The 17,150-nt window shown below is 40.7% G+C and overlaps 3 protein-coding genes across 5 annotated transcripts; 2 read left to right on the top strand and 1 right to left on the bottom strand.

The window, feature by feature from the left end:
- Nucleotides 1–5,134: 5,134 nt before the first annotated feature.
- LOC129740353 (uncharacterized) lies at nucleotides 5,135–12,223 on the top strand. Of its 3 annotated transcripts, none has more exons than XM_055732026.1 (3): nucleotides 5,135–6,175; nucleotides 6,239–6,444; nucleotides 6,504–12,223. In XM_055732026.1, the coding sequence occupies exon 3, from the start codon at nucleotides 6,601–6,603 to the stop codon at nucleotides 11,431–11,433; it is 4,833 nt and encodes a 1,610-aa protein (XP_055588001.1). In that variant the 5' UTR covers nucleotides 5,135–6,175; nucleotides 6,239–6,444; nucleotides 6,504–6,600; the 3' UTR covers nucleotides 11,434–12,223. The 3 variants fall into 3 exon arrangements, with proteins under 3 accessions (XP_055588001.1, XP_055587994.1, XP_055587983.1); XM_055732019.1 differs by having other exon boundaries at nucleotides 5,136–6,175; nucleotides 6,239–11,454; nucleotides 11,791–12,223; XM_055732008.1 differs by having other exon boundaries at nucleotides 5,136–6,175; nucleotides 6,239–12,223.
- Nucleotides 12,224–12,245: 22 nt separating this feature from the next.
- LOC129740370 (uncharacterized) lies at nucleotides 12,246–16,409 on the top strand. The gene is made up of 2 exons (XM_055732032.1): nucleotides 12,246–13,157; nucleotides 16,118–16,409. The coding sequence occupies exon 1, from the start codon at nucleotides 12,260–12,262 to the stop codon at nucleotides 12,968–12,970; it is 711 nt and encodes a 236-aa protein (XP_055588007.1). The 5' UTR covers nucleotides 12,246–12,259; the 3' UTR covers nucleotides 12,971–13,157; nucleotides 16,118–16,409.
- LOC129738222 (uncharacterized) lies at nucleotides 14,198–16,896 on the bottom strand. The gene is made up of 4 exons (XM_055729414.1): nucleotides 16,658–16,896; nucleotides 16,074–16,265; nucleotides 14,395–16,014; nucleotides 14,198–14,326 (listed from the first exon to the last, which is right to left on the bottom strand). Exons 2-4 carry the CDS (start codon nucleotides 16,092–16,094, stop codon nucleotides 14,198–14,200), a joined length of 1,770 nt encoding a protein of 589 aa, XP_055585389.1. The 5' UTR covers nucleotides 16,095–16,265; nucleotides 16,658–16,896.
- Between the last annotated feature and the right edge of the window lie 254 nt (nucleotides 16,897–17,150).

The raw sequence follows: 17,150 nt of genomic DNA, 5'->3' as shown, positions 1-17,150 counted from the left end.
TACCAAAGGATGAAAAACGCGAACCGCCGAACAGCCATGTATGCAAAAAGTGCCATCAATCGGAGTTTCAAACCTCCGATCGAGAAGATAGATGCTTGCCAGCTAGAGTATTTTAATACTTGACGATTTGAATATTTAGTTGAAACTGCGTGTTTGTCCACCAAAGTGCTAGATAATGGGAAAAAACGCAAACGGACTAACTATCGACCCATTTTTGTTTAAAGTCAGAAATTTTTCAAGGTCGCAACAATTGAGAATACAGGCTGGAATAAAAAACCAAAGCTAAATGATAAATTGTCAAACACTATTTGCAAGCGTTTTTTGATATTTTAAGTTAGCATCGAAGGTAATTAAAAATGACAAAAATAAACTTACAATACATATTCGTCATTTTTCGAGTAGAACAAAAGAAAGATAAGTGTGTGACCGTTTTGACCTAGCGTAAAAAATAGCTGAATGGGAGTTATTAGTACTAAAATTAAATTTAAAGCTTAAACGAGTTAAATTTGGTTTAGGTAGTTTACGTCATTTCCCTTTTCGAAGGCACTTGAATGGTTCTCATATTTTTATTCCGTCCAAGTCCATACCTTCATTTTATTAAAAAGTGCTTAAAAAGGCAACAGGCGCGCTCGCAATGCTGGTATACAATTTTCCATGTGTAAAAGTGAGAAACCAACAGCCTTCACTCAAATTTCACTCAGATCTGCTGTCATGACTCATGCATATGGAAATCTATGTAAGAATAAGGAGCAAGCTTTATTCTTTATAGCAGGCTCAACGCGGATACGTTAAATTACCTTGTTGAATGCCGAAGTTCATTCAAAAAAAATCGTTTTTATACCCAAATTTAAACTCGAAATTTCGTAAAAGAAACCATCATGGGCTGGGTTGCCAGGTGCCCAGATTTGTCTGTAAAACCAAGACTTTTGACCCTTCGTCCAGATATTGTTCAGACACAAGGAATATTTAAAGGAGGTAGTGCCGAGGCAGCCTTGCTTTAGTATTAGTACCGCCTGTGACGTCATTGTTGCCAATATTCTGTAAATTTATATGGAAATTTTTCCTTTTTTATTAGCAATTACAAAAATTTGAAGATTTTTTCAACTTTGAAGCCACACAATTCTAGAAATATTATTGTTCTTCAAGACTGATACTAAAAAAGTTGAATGTAGTAGTTGTTTTGCTTTAATCCAGACGATTGAAGTTGCTGAGGTATCCTAACTCAAATTGACAAAACTTGATAATTAGTTCAACATTTTGCTTATAAACGTTGAAATCAGTTAGGTTTGAATCATTGATAAAATAAAATAACCAAAAATAGTATTTTTCGAATCCAACCACAATCTTTTATTTGAATTTAGTAAACCAAAGTTGCAATGGTTTTATTGGGGTTAATTGTTCTAAATTAGAAATTCATATGGTACACCATGTTAGATTCAAATCATGACGATGAGGTGCACTACCATAAACTACCAATCAGACCTTTTGAAATGGGAAAATTATTATTTTTGCTAGTTTCACATAGAGCATGACTGTGCATTCAATAACAAATTCAAGAATAATACACACTGCAGTCTATTAAACACAAAAAAAACCTCATAGCACAATCAACTAGTAACCTTACACCATAATCCGAATCAAATTGGATTTTAATTTAGTTCTTTAATGTGTTTAACTTTTAAATTTTGGGTTCTACCAGTATAAACTTTCGACAGCTTGGCAACAGTGACGTCACGAAAAAAATCCAATATGGCTCTCGGCACTACCTTCTTTCAATATTCCTTGGTTCAGACACAGATTTTGCCCAGATTTTTGCTGAGAGTGCCCAGATTTTACAGACTTTCAAAATTGAGTGATAAAATCAATATTTATGTATCGGATTTGATCCGTAAGTGGCAGATTAGACAGAAATGTGGCTTGTGTTCATTGGTATTTGACCAATCATTCATTAAACATATATTTTTTTAAAATAAAATCGGCATGGTACGTGGTAGGAGTGTTTGTCATATAGTTATGGCAGTGTTTGTTGTATAGTTATAAACTTGAAAATAACCCGAACACCATAGCACAACAACCCCAACTCCCCCCCGCTCACACGATTCGTCAAACTTAATGTCTTGTTTAGTACCAAATTTGTGATTTTCCTTATGCACAGACAAACACAGACTTTTTTTCAAAATTGCCCAGATTTTTTATCCTCAACACCTGGCATCACTGATCATGGGTCATCGACAGGCTGGGTTGCCAGGTGCCCAGATTTGTCTGTAAAACCAAGACTTTTGACCCTTCGTCCAGATATTGGTCAGACACAGATTTTGCCCAGATTTTTGCTGAGAGTGCCCAGATTTTACAGATTTTCAAAATTCAGTGATAAAACCAAGATTTATGCATCGGATTTGATCCGTAAGTGCCAGATTAGACTGAAATCTCGCTTGTATTCATTAGTATTTCACCATGCATTCATTACCAATTCTTTTTTTTAATAAGATGAACATGATACGTGGTAGGAAACAGTGTTCTTAGCGCGATAATAACCTGAATACCACAGGAAACAACCCCCCACCCCACCCCCCCTCCCCCCCCCCCCCCCCCGGCAAACACGCACCGTCGAATGTCTTATTTAGTATCAAATTTGTGATCTTCCCTGTGCACAGACAAACACAGACTTTTTTTTCGAAATTGCCCAGATTTTTACTCCTCAACACCTGGCATCCCTGTCGACAGGCTAACTTCACTTTTTTGACATAGGAGTTCCATGTTTTGATTCTTTAAGCGGGCTTTACATTACACCACATTTGTACAAATGCGATGAAATTCTGTCGCTGCGAATAGGATTTGCACCGTGTATGGCATTGCTTGAATGAGAGCGCAGTCGGTTTAGTAAAGGCCACCATACATTAAGCGGGTCATAGACTACACATTTGCACAAATGCGATGAAATTCAATGACATTTTGTCGCTGTGAATACGATTTGATTCGTGTATGGCACTATTTGAATGAGCGCTTTAAGCCTATGGCCCTTATTCTGCGCCGCGCGTGACGTGAGGATTGTCACCTCACCTCGGAGTCACCGTGAGTTCTGTCACCTTATTCCCGGAGTCGATGGGGGTGAAGTGACAGAGGTGAGTGACTGAATGAACCCATGTGTCAAAATGGCGAAATTTGCGCTGATCGTTTGTGCCGGTGTTTACATTTCGAGTTTTGGAAAATGAATTTTAAAATAACGAGTGAAAATTCCACTTCTTCCGGGACCAGTATCGGATTGTACGGTTTCAGCAAGCTGGTTGAAACGAAAAATGGGACAAATTTTGCTGCAAAAAGTGGAGTTTTCATAATTGCTGTACAAGCTCAACGTGGGCCGGGAAACAGCACCGAACTGGGGGAAAAAATGCACATAAACGCAGAAGTGGACGACGGTTGCCTTAAAAGACCAGTGTTAAACTTCCGGATATCTACGAAACCTTAGCTGCTGTTTCAGGTTGGTAAAAAAAGTTGCTGTTTAGTAAAAAAGTTTAAGTAAAATTGCCTTTTGTTTTCATTTCAGCAGTATGTGGAAAAAACTATCAAACGCTGGTAGGAACCAGTAAGTCAATCAACTCTACAGGCACCTGGAGGAGGAGTTTTGCATGGACCGAATACATAGATGATGACTGAAATAGGCAACCCGCGCTTTTCGCCTAGTGAAAATATTACCGACTTTTTCAGCAACGCCAATAGGCCAATGCATCTTTTGTTGGTCAGCAACATCGCAAACGAATTTATTTTCTTGGCAGATTTGGATTAATGAGTGATAATAATTACTAATGTTATTTTGGAGCAGAATTTTTCTTGATTTGATTGCTGAAAAATGATTTAGCTGACTAGTCCAGATTATTTATTGTTAGGCCAATTTCATAATTTCAAATCACAGTTTGCAATCAAATTTTGATTGCTATGAAAAATTCAAATTCTTGTTTATTTAGATTTCGGTTTCATTGTAATCGGATTGCTTTTTTTCTGTTTTATTTAAAACAAGCTTGAAAAATTAAATTAAGAAAGAAACAAATAAAACAAGATTTCTCATTTCCTGCTGGACATTTGTGAATTTAATTTATTTATAGAGATGAGAGGGAAAATCCCGAAAAAAAATTATTTGTAATTTCAAACTACGCAAATATATGCGTTTTTGTATAAAAATTTGCCTCCTCTGACAATTCTCTTCTGCGAATAAATTAATCAGATTGTTTTTAAAATTGTCACACTTAACGTGATTAAACATGCAGAGTCTAATTATTCAGTTTGGCATTATTTTTCCCTTAAATTTCTATCTCGTCGCCACCTGAAAAGGTACCGACAATTGTCACCTAAATTCGTCACCCGAATGCGACAATTCTCACCCACGGTGACTACGAGAATAGGGTAAAGAACTCACAAAGTTCATTCGAAGTGACGTTCCTCACCTAAACCGACTACTGGAATAGAGTGGCTTGGGTGACTCGACTATCGTCACGTCATGCGCGGCGTAGAATAAGGGCCATAGACTACACAAATGCAATATGATTCTACGACGATTGTTTGATTCTATGCCGCCCACACACTATAAAATATTAGGAAGTTATAGATTTGGGACGATTGCTGGAAAAAACAGCTACAACAAAAACCCCCTCCACCCCAGCTGGGGCTAAGTAAATAGCCTGGATTTTATACAAAGAGCACCATACACCAAGCCACAGAGGGTTGTTTGTACAAAATATTTCTATCCGAACCGATTTTAATCAGACCGTTTGAGCGCTCATTCAAACAGCGCCATACACGATGCAAACCGTATACACAGCGACAGAATGTCATCGAATTTCATCGCGTTTGTGCAAATGTTGTATAGTCAATGCTGCCCTTATTCGCATATGAGTCCCATGTGCATTTTCATCGTTTTTGAGTTATCGATGGAAAAGGCTTCTTTGTGCTCCAATTTACCTATAAAACAAGTTTTTGTTCGCAGTTTGTTCCCAAAATTTTGAAAAAAATAAGACTGCTGATGCGTCCCATGTGAAAAATATTCGCATATGAGTCGCACGACCAAAACTCAGCGCCAGAGCTTACAATTGAAGGAAAGGATAGATAGAAAATGAAGTAAATCAATAATTTAATGCTTAAAACATGAATTTACATAAAAATTGAACGTATAGCAGCAAAAAGATTCCGAAGAAATCTGGTTCTTTGTCACAAAAAACATTAATAAGTAACTGGTAACCAAAATTATTTTTCGACAAAAATCAACCGATGAACAACGCTCAATAGATCAGTCTTCGGTTAGGATGGTTCCTTCGTGGATAATTTCGACGATCTAATGTGTGGTCGGGTGGGTGATACTTGAAGTGTTGTTTCGGTAACAAAATAACAAACATTTTTCATTACTTTTTTCTATATGCACAACAATATCAATACCACTGGTTTCGTTTATTACCTAGGAAGATGTTCCCGGAAGAAATCTCCTTCTTTGTCTTGAATCCAGTAGACTTTTGGTCGGTGTTATCTACGTATCTGTAACATACATTGAATTAACGGCGTGTTCGTAAATTGATTTTTTCTATCGAAGTGATTTTTTCTATCGAAGTTGGCGTTCGTAAATTAAACAAACTGTATGCAAAAGCATTGGAAGGTGATTTGACATCTACCAAACAAATCGATGCATCACCCAAACAAATCAGTTTACGAACACGCCGTAAATGATGATAATGTCTGATAAATTCGCAGCAATTTCACACGAATGAAAACAAAGTTTTGGAAAAACACTGGAAAACACATCCCACTTGGTGAAAAAACTTTGATAGAAATCAGTTTGGAATCAATATCTTTCGATAACTTTCTTCTGTCATCAAAAAGAATGGTGTTGCTGCAAGGGTGCTGACGGACAGCACTGCAGCCCCTACTGTAACAATCATTAATGACGACTCCGGAGATGACAGCGGGGCCATACCGGAACGAGCGGGAAAGGACACAAATATGTGAGATAGTCTGTTAAGTTAGCTAGCTCAAGCGGGTGTTGTAACAGCAAATTACGTAGTGGTTTCAGACACGAGTATTGATTAGTTAAAGTTAAATTTATTACGGTTGAATGCGACGGTGAACGGTATAATAAGTGGATCAGCGATAGAATAAGTGGAGCTGTAGTTTGGTTTAGTTGGATTGATCCAAGGTACGTTTCAATCATTGTTAAATTTAAACCTCGTGCTAATCTGAGTTGCTTTCATGTCGACAGTAAATACGTTGGAGATTGGATTTACGTTACCGTGCATTCTAGTAGCGATCAGTAAAGTTGATTTATAGCAAGTTCAGAGATTCGAAGTAAGCTCAGATATTTTGTTTATCCTATATTTACTTATCAAACTATTTTTCCCAGTAGACAGAAGGAATTGTAATCGTAGAGTTGAATCAGGGGAAACATTCGAAAAGGCTCACTGAATAGTAAGTCAGAATTACTTGAAATCTAATTGTAATAATCTAATCAACAATATATTTTTTAGTTGAAGTTCTTTCATCACCACAAATAAAGTTCTATCAATACCAGAACGTGCCCTTTGATTGCTCCCTGTGACAACAATCTTCAATATTCAATCTGCCATGCCGACCAGCAGTGAGGATGATTTTAACACAACGGATTTGGAAAATACATTCAGCTGTCGGGCATGCGAAAAGCCAGATTCCGCCGAGAATTTAGTAGCCTGCGATAAATGCGATGATTGGTTGCATTTTTCGTGTGCTGGAGTTGGACCTGAAGTGAAGAATTTACCGTGGTTATGCGACAAGTGTTCGCCTCCCGTAACGAAAGCTGTGTCAGTTCGCTCGACAACATCTGTCCGGAAAGCGAAGCTCGAATTGGAGCTCAAGCGCCTGGAAGAACAAGAGCAGATCGCGCAAAAGTTTCTCGAAAAAAAATACCGGAAGATAGAAGAATCTCTTCAAGAAGACGAAGAAGATCGTCGCAGTGAGAAAGCTCGCCGAGAAGTGTCGGCGAAGGAAAAAAATTTACGTACAACGGAATGGGTGATTAGTCAGCCCGGTTCTGAACTGGAAGGGGCTGCCGGAAGACCGAATCCCTCCTCAACTGGTGGAATGGGTCAAAGTGAGGCGCCGAATGCGGGAAAAGGCGAAAACGAGAAGTTATCCGAACCAATGCTTTGTAGCTTGCAAAAACAATTACAGTCCTGCCAAGGTGCAGCATGTCCCACAGCAGAACAGCTTCAGGAGTTACAAGATATGCTAAAGTTATGCCAACTTGAATTAGCAGGACAGAAATCTAGTTTACCGTTAAGTCGTGATCCCCTTCAGGAATCAATTGGGCAATGGAAACCGACCGAACCAGAAGGATTGCTGTCCCGTCAGCCAAGTGTCCCTCCTCAGCCACAACCATCATTAGCCGTCTCATTTGCAAAAGGAGCAATACCAAAAACGAACACCCATCGTCCCAAATCAAATAGAAGGAGTGAAAAAACGATGCCTCGTATTCCGGAATATGAACCCGAGTCGTTTAGCAGAAAATCGAGGTACCAAGAACACCAGATAGATGAAACATGTTTGGTAAATCTACAACCGCACGCAATTGAAGTGGACCAACCAAAGAATGATTATGCAACTCATCAACTAGTCAATACCACACCCACAAAGCAACAAATGGCTGCAAGGAAAACGTTTGGCGGAAATCTACCATCCTTTTCCGGAAACCCACTTGACTGGCCAGTGTTCATCAGTCACTTCACCTTCACGTCGGAAGCGTGTGGATTCAACAACGGTGAGAACATGCTCCGGCTGCAACGATGTCTCACAGGAGCTGCATGGGAATCTGTTCGTAGTCGATTAATTTTACCGACTTCAGTACCATCCGTGATTGAAACTTTACGGGAAAGATTCGGTAAACCTGAAGTTATCATAGAGTCTTTGATAGAAAGAGTTAAAAACACCGCACCACCGAGAGCAGACAGATTAGCTTCCTTTATCGACTTTGGTACTATGGTACAAGCTCTTTGTGATCACATCGAAGCTGCTGACTTAAAGGACCATATGTCCAACCCTACGCTGTTGAAGTACTTGATCGGCAAGTTGCCCGACGATTATAAAATGCAATGGGCACGCTTTCGTCGTGTCAGTAACACTATTGACCTAAGAACGTTTGCTTCATTTATGAATGAAATAGTTGCCGATGCTGTTAGCGTAACACCGTACCCGAAAGATTTTCCAGTGCGCCACGCCAAGCTCCGACCTGATCGAAACTATTTCCATTCGATTACCGGGGGGAGCCACAGTGGCGAGGAGGCCGAATTCGATGAGGTGCCATTATTAGTTTCGAATATTGAGTGCGCCGTTTGCCGAAAAGAGGGACATCGTTCAAAGGATTGCAGAGAGTTCCTATCATTGACCATAGATGAAAGATGGGACCGCATTAATAGTTTAAACCTCTGTCGGGCTTGCCTTTACAGTCATGGTCGAAGGACTTGTCGGAACAAGAATCGGTGTGGAACTAACGGTTGTGATATGCGCCACCATCCTCTCCTGCACCGAATCCTCAAGCCTAAGGCAGGCACGTCCTCGAATGAAGTAGCTTCTGTTGTACACCAGTTTCATGAATCTTTCACGCCATCTCTTCTGTACCGTATTATTCCAGTTATGGTTCACAAAGGAAAAATATCGATCCATACATATGCATTTATCGATGAAGGATCGTCGTTGACGATGTTGGAGACTGAACTCGCCAACAAGCTAGGATTAAAAGGCTCTAAACGACCATTGTGCTTGAAATGGACAGGAGATGTGACCCGCACGGAATACGATTCCCAACGAGTTTCATTTGAAATTTCGGAGAGAGAGGGGACCAAACGCTATGTCTTAGAAAATGTGGGAACCGTTAAGTCATTAAACTTACCTGATCAAACTCTATCTATAAACAAGCTAAAAGAGCGTTTCGACCATCTGCGAGGATTGCCAATCATCGATTATCAAAATGCAAGTCCTCAACTGCTCATTGGAGTGGATAATTTGAGTCTGGTTGTTCCTTTGAAAGCCCGTGAAGGAGTCTCCGGAGGACCTATCGCTGTACGTACGCGCCTCGGTTGGTGCGTGTATGGAGGGAAAGCTGACAAAAAGACGATGACCGGTAATTATCATATCTGCGACTGTGGAAGCGACACACGGATGGATGATGCTCTGAAAGGTTATTTTGAAAGCGAAGAAGTAGGAACGAAAACGATCAAACTAGAGCCTAGCAGTATGGACCAACGTGCAATGCAGCTACTGAAAGATGCAACAGTATTTGTGGGAGATCGATACGAATCTGCGCTGTTGTGGAAGTACGACCATATCGAGCTTCCAGATAGCTACCCTATGGCCGTAAGTCGGCTGCGATGTCTAGAGAGAAAAATGGAAAAGGACCCTGCATTGAAAGCAAATGTCACTCGCCAAATATTGGAGTATCAACAGAAGGGATTTTGTCACCGGGCAACTCGTGCTGAACTGGAAGTTGCTGATCCAAGACGAACCTGGTATCTTCCGTTGGGAGCTGTAACCAACCCCAAAAAACCCGGGAAGGTGCGCCTTATCTGGGACGCTGCCGCCGAAGTTAACAAGGTGTCCCTTAATTCTGTTTTGCTAAAGGGCCCAGACCAATTGACGCCACTCCCCTCAGTACTCTTTCGTTTCCGTCAATTTCCCATTGCTGTGTGTGCGGATATACGGGAAATGTATCACCAAATACGTATCCGAGAGGTGGATCGGAACTCGCAAAGGTTCTTGTGGCGTGACCATCCCGGTCAGGACCCCGAAATCTTCTTAATGGATGTCGCCACCTTTGGCGCGAGCTGTTCACCAGCAACGGCACAATTCGTTAAAAACACGAATGCCCTACGGTTCAAACAACAATACCCAGAAGCAGTTAAGGAGATAATTGATGGTCACTACGTTGACGATTGTGCTACTAGTTTTCGATGTATAGAAGAAGCAAAAATCACTTCTTGGCAAATCAAGTACATACACAAATGTGGGGGTTTTGATCTTCGGAATTTCTGCTCTAACAGCCGTGAGGTTCTCCATTATTTGGGAGAAAAGGAGGCAGGAACTGTAAAAAATCTGATACCAGAAAATGATGATGCACCCGAACGTGTCTTAGGATTGCTCTGGGATACTATGCAGGATAAACTTCGTTTTCCCACTACTATGCGTAAGGACATCGCAAATCTCATTGAACAGGGTCTGAAACCAACCAAACGCGAAGTTCTAAGATGTGTCATGTCCCTGTTCGACCCTCTTGGATTACTGGCTCCATACCTTATCTTCGGAAAAATACTGATGCAGGAAATCTGGCGTAAAGGTCTTGGCTGGGATGAACAGATTGACGACGACTCCTTTGAGCTATGGTGTAAGTGGACGAAAATCTTAGAAAATATCAACGACATCGGAGTTCCTCGGTGCTATTTTTCAATGGCTGTCCAAGAAGTCGAAATCCACACATTCACGGATGCGAGTGAAGCTGCATACTCCTGTGCAACATACTTCCGGTTTGTAAAATCCACAGGTACAACTGAAGTTACCCTTGTCGGCGCGAAAACAAAGGTAGCTCCGCTAAAACCATGGTCAATTCCTCGACTCGAATTACAAGGATGCGTCTTAGGAGCTCGATTCACCCGATTTATCGAAGAAGGTCATTCTTTGAAAACCATCAGAAGAATAATGTGGTCAGATTCTACTACAGCACTAAGTTGGATCAATGCTGATCCACGAAAATTTCATCGGTTTGTAGCGTTCAGAGTAGCAGAAATATTGGAACTGTCACACAAAACTGAATGGAGATGGGTTCCGACAAAACAAAACCCGGCGGACGAAGCCACTAAGTGGGGTACGGGACCGTCAGTCAATAGCAATAGTATTTGGTTCACCGGACCGAAGTTTCTTTTGGAGACCGAAGACAAATGGCCAGTGAGGAAGTCGACCAGCACCACGGACGAAGAGCTACGAGCGTGTCACGTACAATACGAAATTTTGCTGCCAGAATCACAATTAGAAATCGGACGGTTTTCGAAGTGGAATCGGCTCCTCCGGACGACGGCGTACACTCATCGATTCATTTCTGTAATGTGCCCCTCGGTAGGAAGTCACTCGAGTGGAGGGCTGTCTTCAAAAGAGCTAAAACAGGCTGAAACGACTCTATTTAAACAAGCTCAGTGGGAAGACTACCCAGATGAAATGGTTTTTTTTAGGAAAAAACGGCACTCTCCCAAAGATCACAAATACCTTAACAAATCCAGCAAGCTATACCAACTAACGCCGACACTTGATGAACAAGGAGTTCTTCGCCTCGATGGGAGGATTGGACGCACACCGCGGGTAGCATTAGATTTGAAATATCCTATTATGTGTATAGCACCAAACCGAATAGCGACAGCAGGACTAGCGACGCTTTTTTACTAGCGAGATTCCTGTCATTCGCAGGTTTGTTATTCTTTTTTCAGTCCAGTAGGCGATTTCAATGTAGTACTCGAACATTGTTTATGTTATTTACTCATTTTCCCTAGGTCATCAATCGCATGCTTCAAGTTTCCTAGGAAACTCGCGATGCGTCGTTATTAATTTCAACGTCGCGACGTATGCGACGTGTCGCTAGTAGGCAAAGCTGCTTTGATTACTAGCGCTCATATTTTGAATTTTTTCTGCATGTATAATATTATCCTTTCTAAAACACATCGTATTACTTATCTCCTTGTCGACCATTACCATCGGAAATATCACCATGGGAACAACGAAACTGTTGTGAATGAAATAAGACAGCGATTCCATATTTCTTCCCTGCGATCACTCGTTAAAGAGGTCTCAAAAAAATGCCAATACTGTAAAGTATACAGAGCACACCCGACAGTTCCTAGAATGGCATCGCTGCCTCTGGCCAGATTATCTCCAAGAATCCGTCCATTCACCTATGTTGGGGTGGATTATTTTGGTCCCCTGACAGTTAAAGTTGGTAGGGCGAAGGCCAAAAGGTGGGTGTCCCTCTTCACCTGTCTTACGGTACGTGCAGTACACCTTGAAGTGGTCCATAGTTTAACAACCGAAGCATGTGTTATGGGCATACGTCGCTTCATCAGTCGTCGAGGTGCTCCCATCGAATTCTATAGCGATAATGGGACTAACTTTCAGGGAACGGATCGAGTGCTACGTGAGCAGATAAATTTAGGACTCGAAGCTACGGTGACTAACACAAATACCAGCTGGTTCTTTCACGCCCCCCTCTGCCCCTCATATGGGGGGCGCATGGGAACGGATGGTGCGCTCGATTAAATCAGCAATGTTGGAAGCATACAGTGAAAATTTGGATGATGAACGCTTAATAACACTGCTGGTCGAAGCCGAATCAATCGTTAACAGTCGGCCATTAACCTACCTACCACTGAACTCGGCCGAATTGGAAGCCTTAACTCCCAATCATCTGCTACTAGGAAGCTCCAGCGGAGTCCATCAACCGGAAGTGAAGGGAATCTGCGACACCAAACTACTCAGTCATTCGTGGGATTTACTTCAAAATCAACTAAACTCGTTCTGGAGAAGATGGACGCGAGAATACTTACCTACGCTAACAAAACGGACTAAGTGGTTCGAGGATACAAGAAACATCGAAGTGGGAGATCTGGTGATTCTCATTGAAGACTCACGTCGGAACGGATGGACCCGTGGTCGGATTCTCGAAGTGATATCTGCTGCTGATGGACGAGTTCGACAAGCGATTGTACAATTATCGACCGGAGGGATTTGCCGACGCCCTGCATCCAAACTGGCTGTGTTAGAAGTTCAAGGCGGAAGTGGAACCGATTCCGGATTCCACCGGGGGGAGGATGTTGCTGCAAGGGTGCTGACGGACAGCACTGCAGCCCCTACTGTAACAATCATTAATGACGACTCCGGAGATGACAGCGGGGCCATACCGGAACGAGCGGGAAAGGACACAAATATGTGAGATAGTCTGTTAAGTTAGCTAGCTCAAGCGGGTGTTGTAACAGCAAATTACGTAGTGGTTTCAGACACGAGTATTGATTAGTTAAAGTTAAATTTATTACGGTTGAATGCGACGGTGAACGGTATAATAAGTGGATCAGCGATAGAATAAGTGGAGCTGTAGTTTGGTTTAGTTGGATTGATCCAAGGTACGTTTCAATCATTGTTAAATTTAAACCTCGTGCTAATCTGAGTTGCTTTCATGTCGACAGTAAATACGTTGGAGATTGGATTTACGTTACCGTGCATTCTAGTAGCGATCAGTAAAGTTGATTTATAGCAAGTTCAGAGATTCGAAGTAAGCTCAGATATTTTGTTTATCCTATATTTACTTATCAAACTATTTTTCCCAGTAGACAGAAGGAATTGTAATCGTAGAGTTGAATCAGGGGAAACATTCGAAAAGGCTCACTGAATAGTAAGTCAGAATTACTTGAAATCTAATTGTAATAATCTAATCAACAATATATTTTTTAGTTGAAGTTCTTTCATCACCACAAATAAAGTTCTATCAATACCAGAACGTGCCCTTTGATTGCTCCCTGTGACAACAAATGGTAAACAAATGAAAAAATATGTTAGAAAAGTACTTGCCACATGTCGATAACTTCAGCGCCAGAGACTCATTTGCGAATAATCTCTGTTCGAGGGTTGGAAATATTCGCATATGAGTCACATGAGTGTTTTATTGAAATTTCTCCGTAATTATAAGTTAGTATTAGCGCAAAAGTATTCTTTGAAGTGTTTTCTATCCGAACTATTGATAGGTTTTGCCAATAAATGATGCATACGATTGTTTATATGAAAACAAGTTTCAAACTTTACAAGCGTTTTTCTCGGTTTGCAGTTTTTACACATGGGACTCATATGCGAATATGGGCAGTATGGCCCGCTTAAGTGAAGGTGGTGTTGTGGCCCGCTTCACGCTACCTGAGATTGCGCTCAATCAAACAGCGCCATTAAGACAATGCAAATGTTATTCAATCACAAAATTTCATCACGTTTGCGCAGTGGTCTAAGGCCCACTTTGTTTTAAGTTTTCGCCTTTCGTAAATATGAAAATCGAATCACGCATCGTAAAATGACTTTTTTTTATAATGTAGATAAAAGGATTCCAATTCAAAAATTCAACGCTTCCTTTCTTTTATGCTCTTACAATAGAAAAAAATGAACTTTGTTCAAATCAAATTTATTTCGATTTTGTCATCGTTTTGGCATTTTTCAGCTTCAAGCAATTCTTGTTGACCCGGTACATTTTGTCGTCAAAATATTCGACTTTCTTCAACTTTATCCCTCGGCACTTGGTCAAGCATAAATCCTATATGTTTGATGAAATTATTTCACGAATTTAGGGCAGGTAACGCTTTAGTAACAAACCCAACTTACCTCCAAGTACTGACAATTTTCAACAATACTGAAAACGGCCTCATTTGTGAGCGAACTACATTTGAATAAATTCAGGATTTCCAGCTCCCGTAAACCGGTGGCCACTATACGCGCCGACTCATCGTCAAAGTTGCGACAGTGGGATGCGTTAAGCCAAGTAAGATTTGGACATCGTCGACAGAGAAGCCCCCACCCGACGTTGGTAATCCGGTGACACATCGCGACACTGATACTGCGCAATTCGGGATTGTCAAAGGTTTCCAACGAGTAATCGGTGACACCATCACACTTTTCCAGGACTAGATCTTTCAGTTTCCTCAATTGATTTATTCGAGCTGGTCCAAAGAAAGCCCTTTCGGTTAGTTGTTTGCATTTGCTGAGATCTAAACTTTCTAGCGATGGAAGGAACTGGAACAAAATAGGTACCGTGCAATCGGTTACGGCTTTCTCACATTCGCTTAAATTTAATGCTTTAAGGTTGGGAAAACTTATTGGGATTTGTTGCACGGCAGGCAGGGGCAGTTCTCTGAAGTAGATCCCGAGGGACTTAAGATTTGGCATGTAGATGTGATCGAAGCATTGCGGAGTCAGAGCTGTCGTGTTGCGCTTTTTAGTTAAAACGAGGTTTTTAAGTTTGCTCAATTTCTGCAGGTGCTCTAAACCTATGTCGGAATTGCGCGACATGTCGTAGTAAAATTGCTCCAGATGTTTCAGATTTTCACAGATTGCTTTCAAGTATATGTCATTGCTGGGATCCAGTGAAGATTCAATAGTAAGGTCAAGCTTTTTAATCTTTGTCTGCTTGGCAAGGAAATCAAAAAATATTTGCTCGTCTTTCCGTATCTTGAACTCACCTAGAACTAATTTTTCCAACTGCAGTTCATCGTCTTTGAACAGAAGCTTTTTCAGAGCAGGTTCGTTGAAGCTGTCTACTTTGAATGATTTTATAGTTTGCTTGTGTTGATGCACCATCTTAGCTATCGCCTTTAACTGTTCCCAAAGATCGCTATCTGTGTCGCCAAACATTTCATTGATGAAGAGCTGAACCTTAAGTTTGATCAAGCTGCAGTTGCTGTTAGCCAAATTATGATAAATATGACCCGACTCGAATCTTTGAATTTCATCTTCAGGGTATTTGAAGTTGAACTTCTTTAATTTGGGTAGTTGCAGTGTACAATCTGTGTCTTCTCCCGCAAAGATACATTCCTCAATATCGAGCACCTTAACTTCTGAAATCGAGTGCAGCAGTTCGAAAAATCTCTGACGCTCAAGATGACACTTGCAGAACGAAATCATCTGAATAGTGTGGCAAAATTTAGCCAACAAGCTTCGAACACCCTTTATGAATGATTCATCTTCGCAAATTACATCTCGGCGACAGAGACTTCGTTTCGATTTAGTCACGTCGAAAAAGGGAATCGAAGTGAATCGGAAATTTTGATAACTGCATTCGCTCCGAAGAAATAACTCAATGGTTTCTGGACCAAGATCCTTCTTGAAATGGACAACTATTTTTGATAAAAATGCTGGTCGCTGGTAGATTTCGTACCAATAGCGGCACACGGCCGATGCCTGTTTCAGGTCACTGTAGCGCAAGTTCTTGAAGATCTTCTCAAGTATCTGCGAGGAGAATGAACCAATTACTTAATTGTTTTCACAAGATAACGTTTACAACTCACCTCAACCGGTAACATATCCATGGTTTTTTTTCCTTTGTGTGTAGGTAAGGACCCAAGATCTGACCTTGGAGAAAGAAATCGTTGCTCAAGAGTTACCAAAGGATGAATGGCGCGAACCGCCGAACAGTCATGGGTGCAAAGGGTGCCATCAATCGGAGTTTAAAATCTTCGGTCGAGAACATAAATGCTCAGCTAGGGTATTTTAATCCAAGAGTTGAATATTTAGTTCAAACTGCGTGTTTGTCAATCGAAGTGCTGAATATTGCGACTGTTGGTGAAAAAAAGATAGCAGACTAACGACCGTCGCGACAACTTGAGGACGGAATAGTTGAATATACAACCAAAGCTATATAAACTATATAAATGATGATTAAACATCCGCGTCATTTTTCGGGTAGAACAAAAGAAAAATAACAACGTTTTGAGTAAGTGTAAAAATTACTGAAAACTCAAAATTACACTTAATCCTGAAAGCGCTGTTCCAAGAATTTAAATCAGTTTTATTTTGCGTCTTTCCAAGAATGGTTGCTCATTTTATTATTCAACGCCTCCATTCTATTAAATCGAGCTACATGTTAAATTACCTTGTGTATGTAAGCTATCCAAATATTGTGATTTTTATACAATAATTTAAACTTGGAAATTTTGCCCAACAAATCATCATTTACAAAAACTTTAACCATTTCCGATTTGTTTACGCCGCCAGTCACCTCAAATGAGCTGAATGAACTTGATACACCCAAACCCTCGCTTTGATTGTAACATTTTTAAACCGAATATTATTTCTAAAAAAAATTATGATACAGAAGAACGAGCGAACAATAATAATTTCGCTTGTCTGATGCTATATATTTAATGCAATGCAACAATATTTAGCCTGTTAAGCGTTTAATTTTACTTATTCATATATGACGAAACATGGAATTAATATAATCCCTTCTGTGATGTTGTCGAGCAGTTCATTTTCACTGTTTGGTTTCTCTTTCTTTCTCCTTCTTCTTCTTCTTCTTTCTCTGCTTGAACTGCCATCGCAGTTCGGGTTGTAAGGGCCAGTGGCTGAGACTATATGCCCTGTTT

This window comes from Uranotaenia lowii, chromosome 1 (genome assembly GCF_029784155.1).
Source record: "Uranotaenia lowii strain MFRU-FL chromosome 1, ASM2978415v1, whole genome shotgun sequence".
NCBI lineage: Eukaryota > Metazoa > Arthropoda > Insecta > Diptera > Culicidae > Uranotaenia > Uranotaenia lowii.
This window is presented reverse-complemented; position numbering and strand designations above follow the sequence as displayed.

Excerpts from the sequence above, each read along its gene's own strand:
- LOC129740353 (XM_055732026.1), top strand. The coding sequence starts at position 6,601 with ATGCCGACCAGCAGTGAGGATGATTTTAACACAACGGATTTGGAAAAT.
- LOC129740370 (XM_055732032.1), top strand. The coding sequence starts at position 12,260 with ATGGGGGGCGCATGGGAACGGATGGTGCGCTCGATTAAATCAGCAATG.
- LOC129738222 (XM_055729414.1), bottom strand. The coding sequence starts at position 16,094 with ATGGATATGTTACCGGTTGAG. Across the intron at positions 16,015-16,073 it reads TGGATATGTTACCGGTTGAG|ATACTTGAGAAGATCTTCAA; the intron begins GTGAGTTGTAAA and ends TTCTCCTCGCAG. Across the intron at positions 14,327-14,394 it reads AAAATTGTCAGTACTTGGAG|GATTTATGCTTGACCAAGTG; the intron begins GTAAGTTGGGTT and ends TCAAACATATAG.